General features: G+C 36.8%; 1 protein-coding gene across 1 annotated transcript; it reads right to left on the reverse strand.

Annotated features, from left to right (window-relative positions):
• Positions 1 to 934: 934 nt before the first annotated feature.
• Positions 935 to 13,457, reverse strand: LOC145237863 (beta-1,3-N-acetylglucosaminyltransferase manic fringe-like). The gene is made up of 15 exons (XM_080100853.1): positions 13,127 to 13,457; positions 11,729 to 11,777; positions 11,598 to 11,640; positions 11,444 to 11,503; positions 11,204 to 11,324; positions 10,813 to 10,904; positions 9,567 to 9,732; positions 8,938 to 9,096; positions 5,136 to 5,151; positions 5,023 to 5,065; positions 4,906 to 4,965; positions 4,678 to 4,798; positions 3,393 to 3,484; positions 3,066 to 3,231; positions 935 to 3,002 (listed from the first exon to the last, which is right to left on the reverse strand). Exons 1-15 carry the CDS (start codon positions 13,376 to 13,378, stop codon positions 2,853 to 2,855), a joined length of 1,590 nt encoding a protein of 529 aa, XP_079956979.1. The 5' UTR covers positions 13,379 to 13,457; the 3' UTR covers positions 935 to 2,852.
• Between the last annotated feature and the right edge of the window lie 5,853 nt (positions 13,458 to 19,310).

A 19,310-nucleotide genomic window follows, 5' to 3' on the forward strand; every position in this document is an offset into this window, starting at 1 on the left:
GAACATCCGGGACGGCCAGCGTGACAAAATTTGGTTAAATTTGTGCGGGTATTCGCTGACTTCTTGAATTTTGCTATTTTGAGGTGTCTAAAGTAAATTTTTGGACTTAAGCTAAATCGACTCTCCTAAAGCACACAATTTAATGAATTCTATGATTCAAGTTTTTTTGTCAAGTGATAGTGGTATGTTAGTACCTTGTAAAAGATTAAAGTTGCAAACTTTAGCTAATTTTAAGTACAGATTGGTTTAAGTGGCACCATGCTGGTGGGGTGAGTTGTTACAAGGTGTCCCACATCTGGAACAATGATTATCATATGGGCCTGAGAAAGGTAATACTTAACTTTTGTAAATAAATAATGTGTTTAAAATGTTGTTTGGTGACAATATGTTGTTATTGCAAGCTCTTTAATTTCTAAAAATATAATTATATGTGTAAAATCCAGGTTTTGGACCAAGTTTGAGAACTTACTACTATATCGAGGACAAGAAACTGTAGGGACTATAGGATGTCATTCATTTCATGGTTAAAGTTATGTCAAAAGTTAAAGTTTGTGAATTCATTGACATAAAGTACTTTTAAAATGAATTTGATTGTAAACTGTGTTGTGTTCGTTCTATAAACCTTTTGATCTGTTTTGTTATTTTAATAAACAACATGATTTGTGACATACAATGATACTTGATATTACAATACTCACATTGTACATGCAAGCTTGTGATGTGACTTCTATTTATGAAAGAAACTTAAATGTTGGTGCAAAACAAGATACTTGATATTGCTACCATTCCAAATGTTTACTTTTGGACTCTAAATAACTGTTTTGTTCACTTCAAAAGCAAAGATGTCACCAATTTAGCAAATTTGGATTGGAATTTTTGAATCGTGATGAACAAAATTGTATAAATTGATTATAACTCAAAATAAATAGTTAAGATGAGTAAAAGTGGTTTTATTATATTTATGTTACAAAACACACAATAAAAGAAATAGAAATTGTCACATTTGTGGATGTGGAAACCTCCCTAAAGTACTGTAACAACTTACCCCCACCATGGGGTGAGTTGTTACAACAGAGCATCAACCAGAAAACATGAAATATTTTTTTTTACAAGTATCAATTAATTTTGTTGGTAACATGTTTACTAGACTTAGGGGCATATCAAACTTCACACAAAAAATCAGGATGATCTGAATAATAATTTAACCCCAAAATTGCAGCGAAACAAATTTTGTAACAACCCACCCCACTCTCCCCTAGGCTCGGTCTAGCTTATTTTAATTTATTTTTTTATTCGTTTGGTACGGGAACAGATTTTCTGTTACAGTTTGTGCCTATAGCTGGAAAGCGAACACTGTACGAAACTTCCAAATCGTAGCCTATCTGAGTAAAACAAGTTTGAGAATTACTGAATGGTTTAGCTTTAGCGTGTCTCTGCCTTTTTATTTTTATTTTTTAAACCATAATGGTAAGCCGGGCTTTCAGGAAGGGATCGGGTCGCGTTGGGTTTAAGTTCGAGTCGGGTTTGGGCTTAAGTTCAAATGAAACGGCCTATCTTCAATTTAAGTTGGCTAATCTAACTTTTAGGCGGAATGCGCCGGTTGGTCTGGTACTTTCGACCAGAGTTGTAAACGGGCATGAAATTGGAGCCCGAACCCTGCCCGCACTCGAAAGTACAAGCCTGAAACCCGGACCGAACCAGAGTCGCTGTTGAGAAGCCCGTTTAGGCATAAAAGTTTGATTGACGGACGTATACAATAAAGCCTCGACCAAGACAACAAACACGTTTTACAATTGGTCTTAAACAAGGCATTTAGGGCTGTTTAAAATTAGGTCAGGTCCAGCAACTGGCTACTTAGCTAGTTAAATTTATTCAAAAAATACTGACACAGAAAGTCAGGCCCGAATCTAGCCCGTTTTTTAAGAAACGTAAGCCCGAACCCGGCACGACTTACAACTTTGCAACTAATTCAAACAAATCGCGTAAATAGGAAAATACTGTTTCACGCATTTCGTGCTTCTTTCGTCTGCGCGCTTTGGGTCTGGGCTGCTGCCGGAACAATCAAAATAGCCATTTGCGCGAAATGTAGGTCAAAAACGCAAAATGAATGTGTCTTGGTCATTTTTTTGCGTATCCAGGCCGTACTGCTGCAACAAGGCTCTTGTACACTGCGACTATCTTGCAAAATGTAGTTTATTGCCACGAGTAACAAATTTGCATCTAATATTATGGTCGAATGTTCACAATCGCGCTATCACTAACATCCACTAGTAATAGATGGGTGAAATGGTTACAGAAAAAACACTCGAATGTACTGGGACCCTGTTTCCTCCACTACAAACATACCAGGCACTTAAAACTAGAAATAACATCGTTATTTTAGCTACATAGGTTGAGTTTCTGTGGTTGGAAAATGCAAACATTTACGAAAAATATTGCACGACAACAATTAAGTCCCTAAATGAAATTTTGAAACCAAGCTGATGTATACTGCGACCCAGGAAAATTGGGAAAAACGGTTAGTCGAGGCTTGTGCAAATGCAGACTAATTTTGCAATGCAGCATTTTACATGCACCTGAACTTAAAGCATGTATTCGAGAGCAAATACCGTTACAAATTAACAAGCCTTTGATAGTTACAAATTAGCAAGCCAGATTTTCTGGAAGGACGGTTGCTTTGCCAATATCACGTTCTACATCAAAGGCAGTTTTACAATAAACACAGTTTAAAGCACACAAGATTCGAATTTGATTTTGTAAAATTAAGTAGTTTAAATAGGCCATTCAAAAACGTAAAATATTAAGAAAAACGTTTTGAAGACTCAATATATAGCCATATCCAAAACCTTTCATTAGACTTCAGCAAGTGTCTTACACATCCTAAGATGAGGATGAAGCCAACAATGCACTGAAAGAAGACGAGAAGGATCTTTTTTGTTTGAAAAAGTCATGTTAGAGGGAGGAAGATTATTTTTTTGTCGGCGGGAATAACTCAAAGTTCCCTGCAAACACACAACAACCTGGAAATGTATATCTCAATATCTAACGTACAAAAGTTTTCTTACGGCATTTAAAATCTCCGTCACTGTTAGATCCTTGAGGTTTTCGATGTGAGAATGCAAAGAAGATGATTCAGACATTCTAATATTCAACAGATTTGTGATTATGAATCCCACTGTGCAATCGTCGTTATTCAAGGCTTTGTGGCAGGCATGGACAAATTGACCATTGCTGGGTATAAAAATAGATTCGGTTTGAGCAAACATAATTCATCATAGCGTTTAGATTAGATGTTGACAATGTAACGAAAGAATATAACATAGCGGTCGTGTTAGCAGCAAAAACGGAAACTTATATGTATTGACTAGTTTTAACACTGCCGTCATACTTACCCGGATATAGGAGCCATTTTGTTAGCCAGGGGCCGTGTGATGCAATATCCAGCGCCACCTGTTCCAAAAATATATTTCCCCTCTGTTGGATGCTTTAAAATAGGAAAAGTAACAAAACGTCATTTAATAACAAACAACGTCAAATAAACAGTACAGGTAAACCGTTGCGCAACTTTATAGAACAGCGGTTCCCAACCTTTCTGGTGCCGTGACCCCTAAAAACAGTTCCCAAGTTGTTGTGACCCCAAGGATAAAATTAGGAGGCTATATACCATATTTACTCGACTGCAAGACGCGGCTCATATTGTTTTTTTTTAGCTGCCATTTGTGCGGCTAATAATCGAGGGAGGCTTAAATTTTAATTTTAAACCGAAATTATTTCTACACTCCAACATTTTAAATTATTTGGGGTTCAAAACATGTATCCGTGTACAGATTATATGTCGAAAAAAGTTCTGTTGGGTACAGTTATCAACGTAAATAACAGATATGGGCAATTAGTTATACTGAGCAACAACAGAAAGATGTAGCCTATTATGAAACAATGGTATCTAAAATTCTAGCGTGCGGCTTACAATCGAGGGCGGCTTACATTATTCTTTTAACACCTCAACATGCGGCTTACAATCGAGGGCGACATACGAACGAGGGCGGCTTACAATCGAGTAAATACGGTATTGAAATTGACTTGTACATATCAGAAAAATTATTTCTCACTATTTTCCTAATACTTGTCTTTCGATGCATCATTGACAGCCTGAAATTTTACAAACTACATTTTAGTTTAGTTGACTATTAAGTTATAATTAGAGGATAGTGATATTATCGCGAGAACGCAACACAATTGGCAACTGACTTGGTGATTATGATTATGTAAATGCAGTATTATTACGTAATAAAAGGCAATAATCAGCATTTTGTGAAAACAATTAAGTCTTCAAAAATTAAAGATCCACCCTGTCCCTGCTGTAGTTACTCGTTTTCATACGAATTAACAAACAATGGCGGAAAGGCATGTTGACGGTTCTTTCCGTTTTTATTTGCTAAGTTAGTCAACGGCCTAAAAAAGAGTTGGAAGCCATGGCCTTAGGCGACCCCAGGCAAATCGTCAGGCGACCCCAGTTGGGGTCGCGACCCACAGGTTGGGAACCGCTGTTATAGAACAAAGGCACTTTAATTGCCTGTGCACAAAAGCATCGACTTATTTCTATCCGGCTGTTTTTATAAAATATACTGCACACGCAAAAAGTGTTAAATCTAAGACATAGCGATAACCAGCAGTCACCAAGAAAAACGGGCGGCTTCGTCGACCGACGTAAACTGTGTCGCTCCACAAATGATGATTTAAAATCTCTACAAGTCTGTTAACGTTTACGTAGTTGTCGTCATCCACGTGACACCACCACCTACAACAAGCGAGAATTATATTTCATGGGATTTTTGCATATTTCAGCTACTGAGTAATTTCAAGCAATGCTGATTCTAGTTTTGCCCCTAATTAAAGTTTCGGTACTTTTTGCTTGAAAATAGAAAGAGGTCGAACTCCACTCCCGTCTTGCAGCATAAATCATTCCTGGTTAAAAAACAAAAGGTGAATTCCAAAAAAAGGTTTATAGCTACGGATGCTTACTTTGCGTGCGTTGAACCACATGTTGTGTTCACAAGTCTGTTTCCTGAAATCAAAGATAAAATGTTGCAAAATCAGAGGTAAACAATCTACATTTTATTGTACAATAAATTTACCTGTTTTTTCTGATAAGTTGGGTCATTTTCATCGGTTACGATAAACACCTGCAAAAGTTTTGTTTTATTTCTACGTCAATTGTTTGCAACATTACAAAAAGAAAAAACATGTTGCAAAAAATGTGCGCAAAAATGACCAATATGTATGCTCATGAAAGCAGCGTCCATCAGGGTGTTTTGTTGCATAAGTTTAAAGCAGTGGTTCTCAAACTTTTTTATTACTTTTTCAAAACGGTCCCTTTGCCATTATTTCGAGGGCTCGCGGTCCTTTAGCTGGAATGTGTATTTCAGAAAAACGAAAGTTGATTGCAGGATTCTAGCAAAATTGCGCATATCAATGATCCAAGGCTTGTGATATCACAGACAAGACAAAAAGCATTACGATTGTGCGAAAACAATTGCATGTTTGATAGTTGCCATTCAATAAAGGATATTGTTTAGCAATGGAGACAGTCGATTCTCAATTCTAATTTGATTTAAACTATTTCAGGCACAAACTGACGCTAAAAAGATTATAGAATTACTCATAGGCGCCGACTTTAATTTTTTTACGGGTATGCCATATTATATGACGTCACAAAACGACGAAAAATGATCTTTGTATGGTTTATGTTAGGATAAAATGTAGCATATTGTAGGCAGAAATAAATTTGTTTAAATTGCAAAATGAGACATTTGTTGGGAACCACTAGTTTAGAGTTTCAATCATTTTCATGTAACTCATTTAAACACTTTATCCATTAACTTACCTGATCACGAGATATGTCTTCATACCACGTTTTAAGAATTATATCCAGTCTTCGTTGATGATTTGTTTTGCCAGTTTTCACAGTGAATAAAATATCATTTAAAAAAGTCCGAGAATGGTTAAAAGGATGAGAGTGAAAGATCTTATCAATATGAGATCATAACTTTGACGGAAGACATTGAAGAACACCACTTCCAAACACCAGCATAACAACAGTACATAGAACCAATGGAGCAAGACGTGGTTTTACAGCCATCATTTAGTATCTACATTTTGATTTGCTAGTTCGATTAAAATGTTCTCCCTAAGCAAAACTAAACGATTAAGATGAACATAAATTCATAACTGGGATCAGCCCTGAAGCACCAATGCAGACCAGCGATCACAGCACACTCATATATAAATCACAGTACGCCAGGCCCATCGAATGCGCCATACCGTATCATTCCCCACATGGTGGTGAATGCTTGGTGACCGGCTGATTCGGTATTGCGACTTTAATGGGCCTGGCGTACTGTGATTGACAAAACTAAACAAAGTTTTTTTTCGATATTGCGCCTTCAATGGGCCTGGCGTACTGTTAAAACTAAACAAAGGTTTATTTCTTTTAATGTGATTTCGAAACTCTTTGTTTGCCAAAATGATAATCGCGCAATAAGAGCTACAAATAAGATGCTACGCCTGAAACAGATGTAGACTAACGATTTCAAACGTAACACGTTTTATAGTTTGCTGACTGCCACTTTGGATACACATCCTAACTTTTCCTGCGATTTGCTGATTGAACTGCCTTATCGTTGCTGGTATACTATAGGGCAGGGATGTCCAACTCAAACACACCGCCGTGCCATATTTGGTTTTAAAGTATACTCTCGCGTGCAAACGTTTGGTACTTTTCCAAACCGTGTTTGAAGCGTCTTAACGGTACAGGGCTCAATCCGTTGGAAAAACAGTATGTCGTCAAATGCGAGTAAACTTGTTCATGATACTCAAGAACTTTATTCTGTTTATGCGACACAAGATACAAATAGTTTGCAACGGGGCTTAAGTTTTGTCCAAAAAATGAACAATTTAATTAATGGGTTGTGCAACTTTAACTACCGATAATCTTTACTGAAGTTAGAATAAAGGCCAAGAAGAATCAATAGAAACAAATTTAATTGCGTGGCAAAGCCTAATGTTTACCATCACATCTAAATGTGAAAATTGTGTGCCATTTTCAAATGCTCTGCGTGTCACTTTTTTTAATAGGAATGGGCACCCGGACCCGACAAAAGAATAGTTGCGCATTATCAGCTTGTTCACAACATAATACGAACAAGGAAAACTAACTTAAAGCCGTCACCTGAGTATAATCCTTTGCAACAAACTAACCTGTAGCATTCCATTTGCGGTCTGGTGTACAGAATTAAACAAAAGCAAATCATTTGCGGTCTGGTTTACAGCTTTAAACTAAACTAAACCATTTGCGATCTGGTGTACAGCTGTACCTCGAACGCCAATAATACCACAGCAACGCACATAATTGTTCGCATCACATATAAGCATTCATCATTGCAGTTTCTCTTCCAATCTTCTATAGCTTTTTACTTTTAAGATCCACAATTATGCCCTAGGGTTATTATTTTAAAGGTGATGCAATTTAATCTTTATGACAGCAGTAGGTCAAACTTCGTTTAAAAGTTCACAAAATTGAAAATTGCACGCAGTAATGCGGTCACACTTCTAGCCGTTTGATAGACGAACTTGCATTGTTTCATGAAATATATATTTAGCAAATTTCTTTCCGCTGACCTTTTGTGTAATCTGAATTCTACAAAATATGTGGCTTTTGCGTGTCATTTTTAATGTTATGAGGCCAGCTGTGAAAAAAGTTTGTTGACCTTTGGTATGACATACGAACAGATGGTCTGTTACGTCATAAGGGGCATAATAAACTAGACCAGCTATCTCTTTGTTGTTTCATAAAGCGTATCGCATTATTACAAACTACCTGTATACTTGTTCGTGTTGTCGAGAATGGTAAGTCAAAGCAGCAAACTTTAGCTAATGCGGTTTGAATAAAAAAAGTTAAAATGATGGTTGTCAGCCATGTTTTTCGGTTAGAAAGCTAGTTGTCTTGGTTTGCTCATTATTTATTTGTAAGCTTGTATATCAGAACTCTTCAACCGGGATTCCACGGAACCCTAGGGTTCCGTACAACCCTTTCAGGGGTTCCGTGAACTTTATAATAAGGGTTGCACGGGGAGTAGCAATTCGAACACGAATGATTCATTTAGTACCATTGTTTCGTACAGCAATGCTCGCCTGTGCAATATTGTTAACCTTTGTTACACCATTGATCAATTGTGACGTAATAAATACAATCTTGTTACACTCTGGCTAAGTTGCGAGATGAATGTAGATACGACCTATCCAAATAACACGACAATGCGTTTCAGTTAACCGTTTAATTTAAGTCAACCTTTGTGATGTGGTTTGGATGCGTATGCATCTTTTTTCTTTGATGTAGCCTACTTGTATTACATTCATTAAAATTATTTTATGGGGGTTCCGCAAAGTTTGACAAAATACCTTAAGAATTCCGCGTTACTGAAAAGGTTGAAGAGCACTGTTGCAGATAAAACAAGAAACATAAAACAATGAGTCACAATGCGCCAAGTAGACAAAAGCAATCGCTGTCGGGAGTTACGAAATGGTGAAAAGAGTTCAATACACTGTTCTGGTGGTAAATGATGGCAAACTTTTCTTAAACAATCCGTTATATCCGATGATTTACCTGTGTTTATAACATAAAAACACAAATCTTAAAACAGACAAATTTTTTTAGATATTTTGTTGCGAAGCCGATTCCTCTGCTAAATACAGAACTTTTTGTGCTTAATTGCTTTAAAAATGCTTAATCTAGCAATGAAAACGCTAAATTGACAACACTGCATAGTGGGTGGAATAGTTGCATTAAAAATGCTCCGAAGTACTAATAGACAACTTGTGCCTATAGCTGCATAGCTTCTTTGGTTGACAACCCTACTTGATCACCGTATGTAAGTATCACGGTAAGGGTCTGCCTTCAGCAAGTGTATTGCACATTTCCTGGCTGGGATGAAGCCAGCAATGGAGTGAAAGAAACCGCGTCGGGTCCATGCGATACGGAAATGTCATCTTGGAGGGAGGAAGCTCCAACGTGTTCTTGTAAGCGAAACTTAACGTTCCCTAAAAAAGCAAAATGTTCACAAAATTTTCTCACTTCTTTTGATATATTATAGTAGGTTTGCGCTGCGTACAGCGTTTCAAGTGCAAACGCATACCAAGTAACATGTAAGGCGAATTGAAGTGCATCTCTGTTTGGCGAGGCAATCGCAAGGGCAAGTTCATTCGAGCCGTAGTATTGATTTGGAGTAAAACATGCCAAAAGTTTATATTACATGCACATTTAAAGCATAAATACCTTATTCCTTTGGAAAAATAGATTTGGCTAACTGGAACGTGATATGTGATCGCTTGTATCAACAATAAAAGTTTTGCTTGATTATGTCAAACATTTCTTGCCAAATGTAAACAGAGAAGCTCCAGAAAAATTAGTACAAAATATTATTTATTGAGAAATTATTGCCATTTAAAGATTGATGTAGGTTTTGTGCAAAACATGGATGTAAAGACGAATTCAAACATCTTTCACTTACGGCCTCAAGAATGTCAGATACGTTCAACAATTTCAGCTTTTCGATGTGGGAATGTAAAGACATGGATTCTGATATTGTAAGTTTCAACAAATTTGTGATGATAAATCCTATAGTGCAATCGTCGGAATTCATAATCAAATGACAAGCTTCAACAAACGTTCCGTTACTGAAATTTAAAGAAATAAAAAATATAACCAAAGATATATAGGTCATTTTACTCCTTTCGCTATAATTGCAAACAATGGAATATTAGGCATAAGGCTTCAGTGGTTCTCAACCTTTCAGTTGTTCGGGCCAAAAGGTAGTTACTTAAGTGTTCAAGAAGCCAAAAAACGAATTAAAAAACGAATAGAGGATAACTGCAAGCAACAAGAATATGAACAGCTGCAGAAAGCTTTCTGAACCTGACTTATGAGACACAATACAATAAACAATTACCTTTGTACGTAATAACTCTGTAATAGATTGATTGGGTTAAATCATGGGTCCCAAACTCAAACTGCTTTAAGGGCCAAAACAAACTTTTAAGTAAGTCCAGGGCCGACCTATCGAAACACTTACAGTGCAACTTACAGTGTTTTTGTCACAGTGTAACATGACAACAAACATATTGAGTGATTAAAAAGTAAAATGTTGATTTATGCCAGTTACTTTATTAAAAAATAATATTGTAATAAATATCAAACAAATATATAGTGTAGCAAATTGAAAGAGCCAACTGTGCTTGCTGTGTGTGGAAACAATGGCATACAATGACACGACAATGAAATCAATATGACGCAACAATCGCAATGGCTGCTTCTAAAGATGGGCTATTTCGATCATGCCATTATCGTTGCATATACCACTACTAAAGAACGATTGTATCATGTAAACACATTGGTTGGACAGTCTATTCCGCAGTACAACACATAACTTCTAAAAGTTACTTCGCGGGCCGCACAAAAACCCTTGGAGGGCCGCGTGTCTGAGACCCCTGGGTTAAATGGGATAGTGTTTAAAATGCTGCATTCGTGCATTGTAAAATGTTAAATTTCAAAACAGGGATGTTTTTGCTATTGTAGTTTTCATGATAATAATATTCATTAGTGATTTTCCGAGGTTTGGTGAGAGCCGCAAAATAGGTATAGTTGGGAGCCGCATGCGGCCCTGAGAGCCGCGGTTTAGAATCACTGGTTTAGTTTGTTTTTCACAGGCCTACGTTGTAACTGTTTTATAACTTACAACCTATTGATGTTTAACGTACCCACAGAATGGAGCCATTTTTATTGCCAGTGGACGTGTAATACAATATCCAGCACCACCAGTTCCAAACCAGTATTTTCCCTTTTTCCAATGCTTTGTAAAAAAATGCAAATGTAGTGTGACTTTCAGAAAATTATTTTACAAACTTGTTGTTTTTTGTTTAATTTTATAGTTCTTAAATTAAATTAAAGATGTACGCTTTCTTTAAATTAACGAGAAGAAAATATTTTTAATGATAAGTTATGATGTTGGTTCTAAATATGGTAACTATTGCAATGTTCTAAAATAATCCTTTTCATTTAGCCTTCATTTGCTGCTCTCTACACAAGCAAAGCTTTCAAATGTAACAATTTTACAACCTATTTATAAACTTTACGACATAAACCAGAAACCTTGTGAAACGGAACACTCCGTCTTGCAACGTAAACTGTGTCGTTCCACAAATTGTGATTTAAAATTTCCACTAGTCGGTCGACATTTACGTAGTTGTCGTCATCCAGGTGACACCACCATCTGTGAAAAACAGCTTTAAGTAAACATGGCAAAGCCGACCATGGGCAGGTCAAAGACATCCGAATTACTCTTAAACCTTAGGGCCTAACGATTTAATGAATAATTTGTATTTGACTTACTTTTTATTTGATGCCAAAAACAGATCGAATTCCACGCCAGTTTTGCAACATAGATCGTCTCTATTAAATGAAAGACATTGAAGTAAAAATATGAAAATATGTCGATCGGCTCTACCACAAAGCCGACGCTTACAAAATGGAATGACTACCTTACCTTTCATGGGTTTTACCGCATGATGAGTACACGAGTCGGTTCCCTGTAATTACAGAACAGTATTAATAGATCGATCAATGACAAAATGTCTAATTTACACAGAAACTCGCAGTCTCATTCATAATACCAACCAGTTTTGTTTTGATACTCTGAATCCTTTTCGTCGGTTACAAAAAATATCTGCACAAAAACATAAGTGTCAGAAAGAAAAAAATGCAAAAACTCCTGAGTTATCATGCTGGTAAATTTGCCATGATGTACTTGTAATTTGTTTTCTAAAGGGTTGTAGATTGATTTTTTTCAACATGGAATTCACATTAAAACGAAAAAACTTAGTTGAGTTGATTTTATTTCGCTTGGACATAGCGACACAATAGCACTAAAAACAATCACCAAGCCGGACACAATTGGTGGATGATACCAAAAAGCGCTGCAGCTACACCGTAAAAAAGTTGGTCATAAAGCAGGTTATTATTTTCTGTCAACACTGGCATGTCTCTCTAAGACAGTGGTTCTCAAAGTATGGGTCGCGACCCAAACATGGGTCGCGCAGGGTCAAAAAATCGGTCGCGCTGTGGTGATTCAATTCAGAACGAACTATTACTGCATTAAGTAAACACAAACAAATTTGCCTAACGTAGAAGTAAAGTCACCTCACCACGTTGTACAGTAAAATGACCTCATCATTACCACATACAGACGACAATAGGCTTTCAACTTTACTGTTAGGCAAATGGCGATTGTAACATCGTAGCATGGGAAATAATAGGACAAGTTAATCATGCGAAACCGAATCACTTCTATCAACGATCATGGTGCTGCAAAGCCACGATGTGTGTTATGCAGTGTTGTAGAACGAATCGACCTCGTTAAGCCTGCAGCCATTTTGACATGGACAGACTTTTATGCGGCGACGACGTGGCCTCAAAATTTTTGTTATCGAACAGCACAGTTAAAAGTCGAATCACAGACCTTTTACTGAATATAAAATATCAAGTGGAACTCTCTTAAATGAAAAATTCCGTGCATTGAAAAGAGCCGTGTATTGAACATTTATGAAGGAAAAATTTCAATTTAATCAAACACGCTAAAATCAATCAATCATTTGTTTGTAATTAATCACTGTTTCATGGTACTGTGTACTATAACTGGCCGTCAGCGTCTTTTTTCATGCAAATCAGAAAAAATACATTTTTTGATGTTTCAGGCTTGGGTCGTGAGGTGTTCATAAAACTCAGATTTGGGTCGCGGTCAAAAAAGTTTGAGAACCACTGCTCTAAGATCATGTACTGCTGGTTGCCTCATAAAGTTTTTTTCATAAAAGTAACACAGAACGGAAAAGAAGTAAATGCAATACAAATCTTATTTTAGTGATTAGTGTAACAAAAACTTGGGGCAAACTATTGGAAATAAAGACCATAACAGTAGTTGCTTTACCAATAAAACAAACATGCGAAAAAGGGTTGATGAAATGTACTTATATGTTAAGTTCTTAGCAGTAGAACAAAACTATATACACTGACATTTACCTGGTCTTTTGCAATGTCTTTGTACCACGTTTTAAGGATTACACTCAGTCTTCGCTGGTGATTTCGTTTGCCAGTTTTTACAGTAAACAGCACGTCATTCAAATCAGTTAGTGAACAGTTAGGTTCCATCTTGCTGAAAGTTCGGGTAAGTTGAGAACTCAAAACATAAACACATAACAAAATGGTGCCGAATCCTATTAACGCAATGGCTCTTAACAATGATTTTGCTCCGAAGCGTTTGGAAAATGTCATTGTTTTTCTGTTGACAATTTTTGACCCAGAACAAACTCCTTTTGGGGCCAATCAATCAACTAAATCACAGTTTTTTTTTCTGCAAACATGTTTCAAAAACATAAATTTCTATCAATTGTCTGTAATTCTACATAACAAACAAGAAGATGAAATAATGAAACTTTTCCAATAATGAAACTGTGTTTCTCAGCACATAAAGAACCTTATTATAATGGGTAAACTGTATTATTTTAATTTCCGAAATACTGTAAGTTTAACTGTTTGCTGCTACTATTTCTAAACCACATTTGCCACAGAAGTCAATAAACTACCTTTTGTGCTCATTTCCTGCAGAGTTAGAAATAAGTAGATAACTTTCCAAACACAAGGTAAATATGGCGCCCACCATATTGTTTGAGTATAGCCCACAACTTATTGTTCCCTTGAGCTAGGGTTTCTCAAATTTGCCACTTTGGCTTATCCCGTGATTCCGGGACAAAAACGGTAGAGCTACTAACACCATAACGAGAATCTACCCCCAAATTTGATTGGTTATATCTCCAATAATGCTGACGGTTAGGGCTATTAGGGTCGGGGTAAGGTATTAGCACTTAAAATTCAATAAAACTAACCCAAAAAATTAGTTACTAATGTAAGAATTTTATGTAAATATTTTCCAACCCAACCCATTTTTAGCCGCTAAATAAAAATTCAGCTCTTTACGCCCCCTTGTGAAAGCGAAATCAAATTTGGGGGTAGATTCTCGTTATGGTGTTAGTAGCTCTACCGACAAAAACAACCTCAATCCCGGGATCCCGGGATATCCCGGGATTTTATTCGATTTTTGTTAAATTTATAATATTAGTTTGTTTGTTTTCATTTTTATTTCTAGTTTATTTTCTAGTGGGCCAAAGCATCAATGCAATATGTTCAGAAGGCCACCGTAGAGCAGCCTGTTATTTTCTAAGTTAATTGAATATTTTTTTAAGTTGAAATCAGTTTTCAAATTAGTCAGTTGGTAAGTCCAATTTAGTTCAACCCATCAGGTTCCAGCTACTGAGATAGGATTAGAACCCACAATCTTGTGACACACGTCGATGGCGCTATAACCACACCGCCGTCTTGGAATTTTACAAATTGCCAGATTTTTACCAACTGGAGAGCTATAGCGTGAATTTGACAAACTGGGTTCTATAACGTGGGTTCTAACACTGTTGTAATGTTCGCAACAGCAGAACTATTTATCATTCCTGTTTGAATTGTTGCAAGAAACCTCGGTGAACACTTTAATTCACGGAAACCCAGTGGATGCCGCACCTCTGGTTGAAGAGTGCAACTAAAAAAGCATTCAATTTTTGTCCCGGGATATCCCGGGACAAAGAAAAAATCCCGGGATAGAATTTTTTGCTAAAATGGGATCCCGGGATAGAAACCCTACCTTGAGCCCTATTTTCGCTTGACAGAACCCTTTGTATGGATCAGTGCTTTTCAACCTTTGAAGACGGTTCGAGCTCTTTTTTTATCATCATTGTGATTTTCGACAGAATTAGTCATAGGTTTTAGACTTTAGATTTTACCGAAACATATGACTATAGGCGTGAGTTGAGGTATTTGTTTTTATCCTGAAGTAAGAAAACATAGCAACGCGGTAGTTTAAATGAAACCGCATTGATATAAACTCTTTCTTTGAATCCCTTTCTGTTGGTAATACAGTAAATAGTAAGTTACGTGAGATATTCTCACAATGGAACAATGCTATTCTCACAATGGAATAGATATTGATGTTAACTGTACAAAGTTCCAGTATTTTATTGACGCGATAAACTTGGTGAAACTTGATCGTACGTTGACTGTGATACGCCAGCGGGCGTTTTGGTCGTAAACTTTTACAACCGTGCCGTTGGCCTTTTTGGCTAATTTAACTTTATGAAAAGGACATCCAGATGAAGCCTAACGTTAACAACGTAAACCACATTATGATGTCACAAACACTTCCTAAACATTTTTTTTGCTTTCTAGGTTTTGCATTCAGTTAATGGGGTCGAGCCCCCAACAAAATTCTCATAATATATCTAACATAAAATAACAAATTCTCCCCATACTTCAACATACAGAAGTTGCAGTTTGCTGTGTACAAGGAGTGAACGGCACTAAAATGCAAAACTATGTTTAGTACCGATTTCACTGCTATTGCCTGCTGCACAGCAGCTTCCTTATCACCACCGATAACTTTAACTGACTGTTAACAGTTTTTTTTTGAAAAAAGAACAGAATTTAGGAATGCTTTGGCGATAAAACATGCTTTGGCGTTTCGCTTTAACGCTGAAATTATCAATAATAATACCGACCAATTGATCGCGCTAATAAATACCATGCAATGTGCCTTCGAGCTACATATGTCAAATTGTGAAATTTGCCAGACCAGTAATTAAGGTTTCGGAGTTGCAAATGTTTTCAATTAGACTGGAAGCAAAAAAAGTTGATTGGTTTTTCTTATTGGTTTGCTACCCGTTTCAACAAACGAAAGGATATTATATTAGGGTTGCCATATTTTATGAAACACAATCCCTGACAAAATTTATCTCGGTTGCGTGAACCCAGTTTTTCTTAAACTTTAAGTCTAAATGTGTTGACGTAAGTCTGAGTGTGTATTTCAGAAAAACGAAAGTTGATTGCAGGATTTTAGCTAGTTATGCAAAATTGCGCATAACAATGATCCAAATCTGACATCGCACACAGGACAAAAACATTACAATTGTGCGCGAACAATTGCATTTTTGTTAGTTGTCATGCAATAAAGCCTATTGTTTAACATTGGAGACGGTCGATTCTCACTTGAACTTTGATTTCAACTTATCCAGTTGCACAAACTGACGCCAAATAAGGATATAGAATTACTTCCACCTTTTCGAGGTCCCCGCAAAATGCCCTAAAGGACCGCGGACCCCAGTCTGAGAACCGCTGCGTTGACCATTTTTGCGATCCAAACACTTCATTCCGGAATAAAATAGAATATTGGGAAGTCACACGGACAGCGACACGAGAAAACGTTACATACGATACTCTGATCCTTGTCAATTAACTTTCTGCGCACGCTTCTGTTTAGTTAAGTTTTTTTTAAACCAAAAAAATTAAACGATGGGAGTCACAAGCACCTTTTCAAATTTGAAGAAAAAGGCCTCTGTAAAAATGTTTTTATGTCTCACGCATTCGACTTTTAGTTGTGAGTTAGTTCCCTGCATAATAGGTACACAGGTAAATGAAGGTTCCCACGTTCTCATATAGCTTCGAATGCAGTGTTTTCTTGAGACGCGGATTTTTATTTGTGTATTTAACGCATATTGTTAAATATCTAGTAACAAACAGGTATTGTTACGCGCGCACACACATCAAACAGTAACAGGTACGTTAACCTGCGCGCCGCCAGTTTACCTCTTATCGTTTCATGGTATAGACGCGGTTGTAGCTATCTACTAGAACCTTTCTCCGTTGGTACATTAATTTTATAATATATACAAATATTTTTTCTTGAATTCCGGACTTTTAGGTACATTTTGACATTTCTCCCTGACGCAGATTTAAACACTAAATTCCCTGACATGTCAGGGAAAATCCGGACGAATGGCAACCCTATATTATATAGCGGTTCTCAAACTTTTTTAATTTTTTGTGATAACGGTCCCTTTGCAATTTTTTCGAGCATCGCGGTCCAAGCTAAATATATTCATAAAATTTAAATACATTGGCAAAATAAGATTGTCCAGTTACCAAACTAAAAGTTAATTTATTCCTTTCAAAAGCATTCCCAAAACAACATCCAAAATTGGATTTAGTTTAGTTTCGGAAGATTACTTTGCGTGGGAATGTTTCAAAGGCAATTTATTACGTCACAAACAAGACTAAATAATATAAACATAGTGCGCGAACAATCGCCTCGGTTTGTTACTTGAAAATGAAGTAAAGAACAACATCTTGTCTTAGAAAACTCGTTTGTCTATCTAATTTTTGCTCATAAACTCGCAAGGTCTCATATTACATAACATTGTAGAAATACTGTAAGCTCCTCGCGACCCCCCCAAAGTGGCGGAACCCAAAGGAACCCCGGGCCCCAGTTTGAGAACCGCTGATATAATGGAATGACATCGCGACACAGTAAGGAAATTCTACTTAACGTAAGAACTCACATCAGACGAAGTTTGCTCAATATTGATAGGTTATTTGAAAGCAAATTGTATGACTATTACGGTTGGAAAGTTTTTTTTTTTAATCAAAATAACAATAACCCAACTTACAAACTTAGTTTTATCCCTATCCCAATCGCAGTCTGGATTTAAAAATGTGCTCTTTAACATGACGTTTTGCGACTAAAATATACTGTGGCGTGAGAAAAGTTGTCGCCTAAAATGTGGTGTGACTTAACACAGTCCAGAAAACGTCTGCATTACGCGTTCTGTAACCCCAAATATGTTGAGTTTGCATCGAAAATGGGCGTTGAAGAAGAAATATTTAAACGAGCAAACGTGTATATTTTTTCATTGGCTCGCTGATTACATGATCTTCTGTAAAATGAATTCCTATGCTTTGCGTATTGCTTCAGACGTTAGTGCAGAGTGCAGGCTACGCGCGCAATGGACAGCTTTCGTTGTTTTGATACGAAAAGTGGCGGATAACTTTAAAGTAATTGAAGATTTTTTTAGTTAATTCTAAGTTGATTGGTATAATCACGGATGAAAAGCCATGAAGATTAGGGAAAACCACTAGATCTGTTAAAAGTTTTTTTTAATAGGTTTTGGGAAGCTATCAAAACGAGCCCACGATAGAATAATTTGATTACTTATAGAAGCTATATGTGCTAATTATACAAATTAGAAAATCACACAACAACAATAACCTTTCTTTCTCTTTCGAAAGCACACAGTCGAGTATGCAGTTCTTTTAAAAAATCTGTTCATGTCTACCTCGCCCTACTTACATAGGCTAATCTCTGGCGGGAGAAGACATTTCACATCTCATTATTCACCTGGTGTACTTTTCCATTCGGATGCACGAGTTTGCCTTACAGACCACAGGAAACGTTTGTGTTTCCGATTAGGCGGGTTTAATAAGAGTGCAACCACCGTTTTGCGCAACCGGTTGTACCCCGCCAGCTTATGCAGTCGGTTGCGATCCTATTGTAAACATATATCCAGTAGAGTTCAAGGACACTTGACTAGATAACCCATAGTCTTTATTATGAAGTGACAATGCAAATAAAATATTCCATGATTTCGATTTTAAAAAATATATACACGCATATTCAAATTATGTTGTATGCATGTCTTGCCATCAGAATCATTATAATACGTGTAGCCCGTTGTGGTAAACAGTACCACGTCCCTGGGTTAGGTGTCGGACGCCCCATTTGTTGTGTGACAACTGGGAGTCGTAATTAATCTTATGCCAAGTGCCCGTTTCATTTTGTCTGACTAAAATTATCAATCTCGCCGTAACATCGGATGAAATGAATCGTGGAATAAACACTTCAATTCACAGAAGTGTTTGGTGCAAATAAACTGTGATGGAATTTTTGGTTGACTTTTCTTGCTTGCTGCTTATTTCCCCGAATCCAAAGGGGGAAAAGTTGGCAAAGGCATGCGTCTTAAAAGCACCCGATTTCACGTTGTCAAATATGAAAATCTGAACCAGTAAATCTTTGGCAGTAGTTACGTAAAATATATGTTAACTCAATGAAAACCAACTAGAAAGGTGATTTTCTTACACATATTACTTTCGTAAATACATAATATTTAACGATTTACTACATAGCCTACACCAGTGGTTCGCAAACTGTTTTATTGTCGGGGCCAAATGGCATTTTTAAGTGTGTAGGGAGCCGCAAAAAAATGAAACCTTGAGAAAATCACTAAAGAAGATGACTTTGAAAGCTAAAATAGCAATGTAAAAGCATATAGAG

The sequence above is a fragment of the Phallusia mammillata genome, chromosome 7, assembly GCF_965637545.1.
Source record: "Phallusia mammillata chromosome 7, kaPhaMamm4.hap1.1, whole genome shotgun sequence".
Taxonomy (NCBI): domain Eukaryota; kingdom Metazoa; phylum Chordata; class Ascidiacea; order Phlebobranchia; family Ascidiidae; genus Phallusia; species Phallusia mammillata.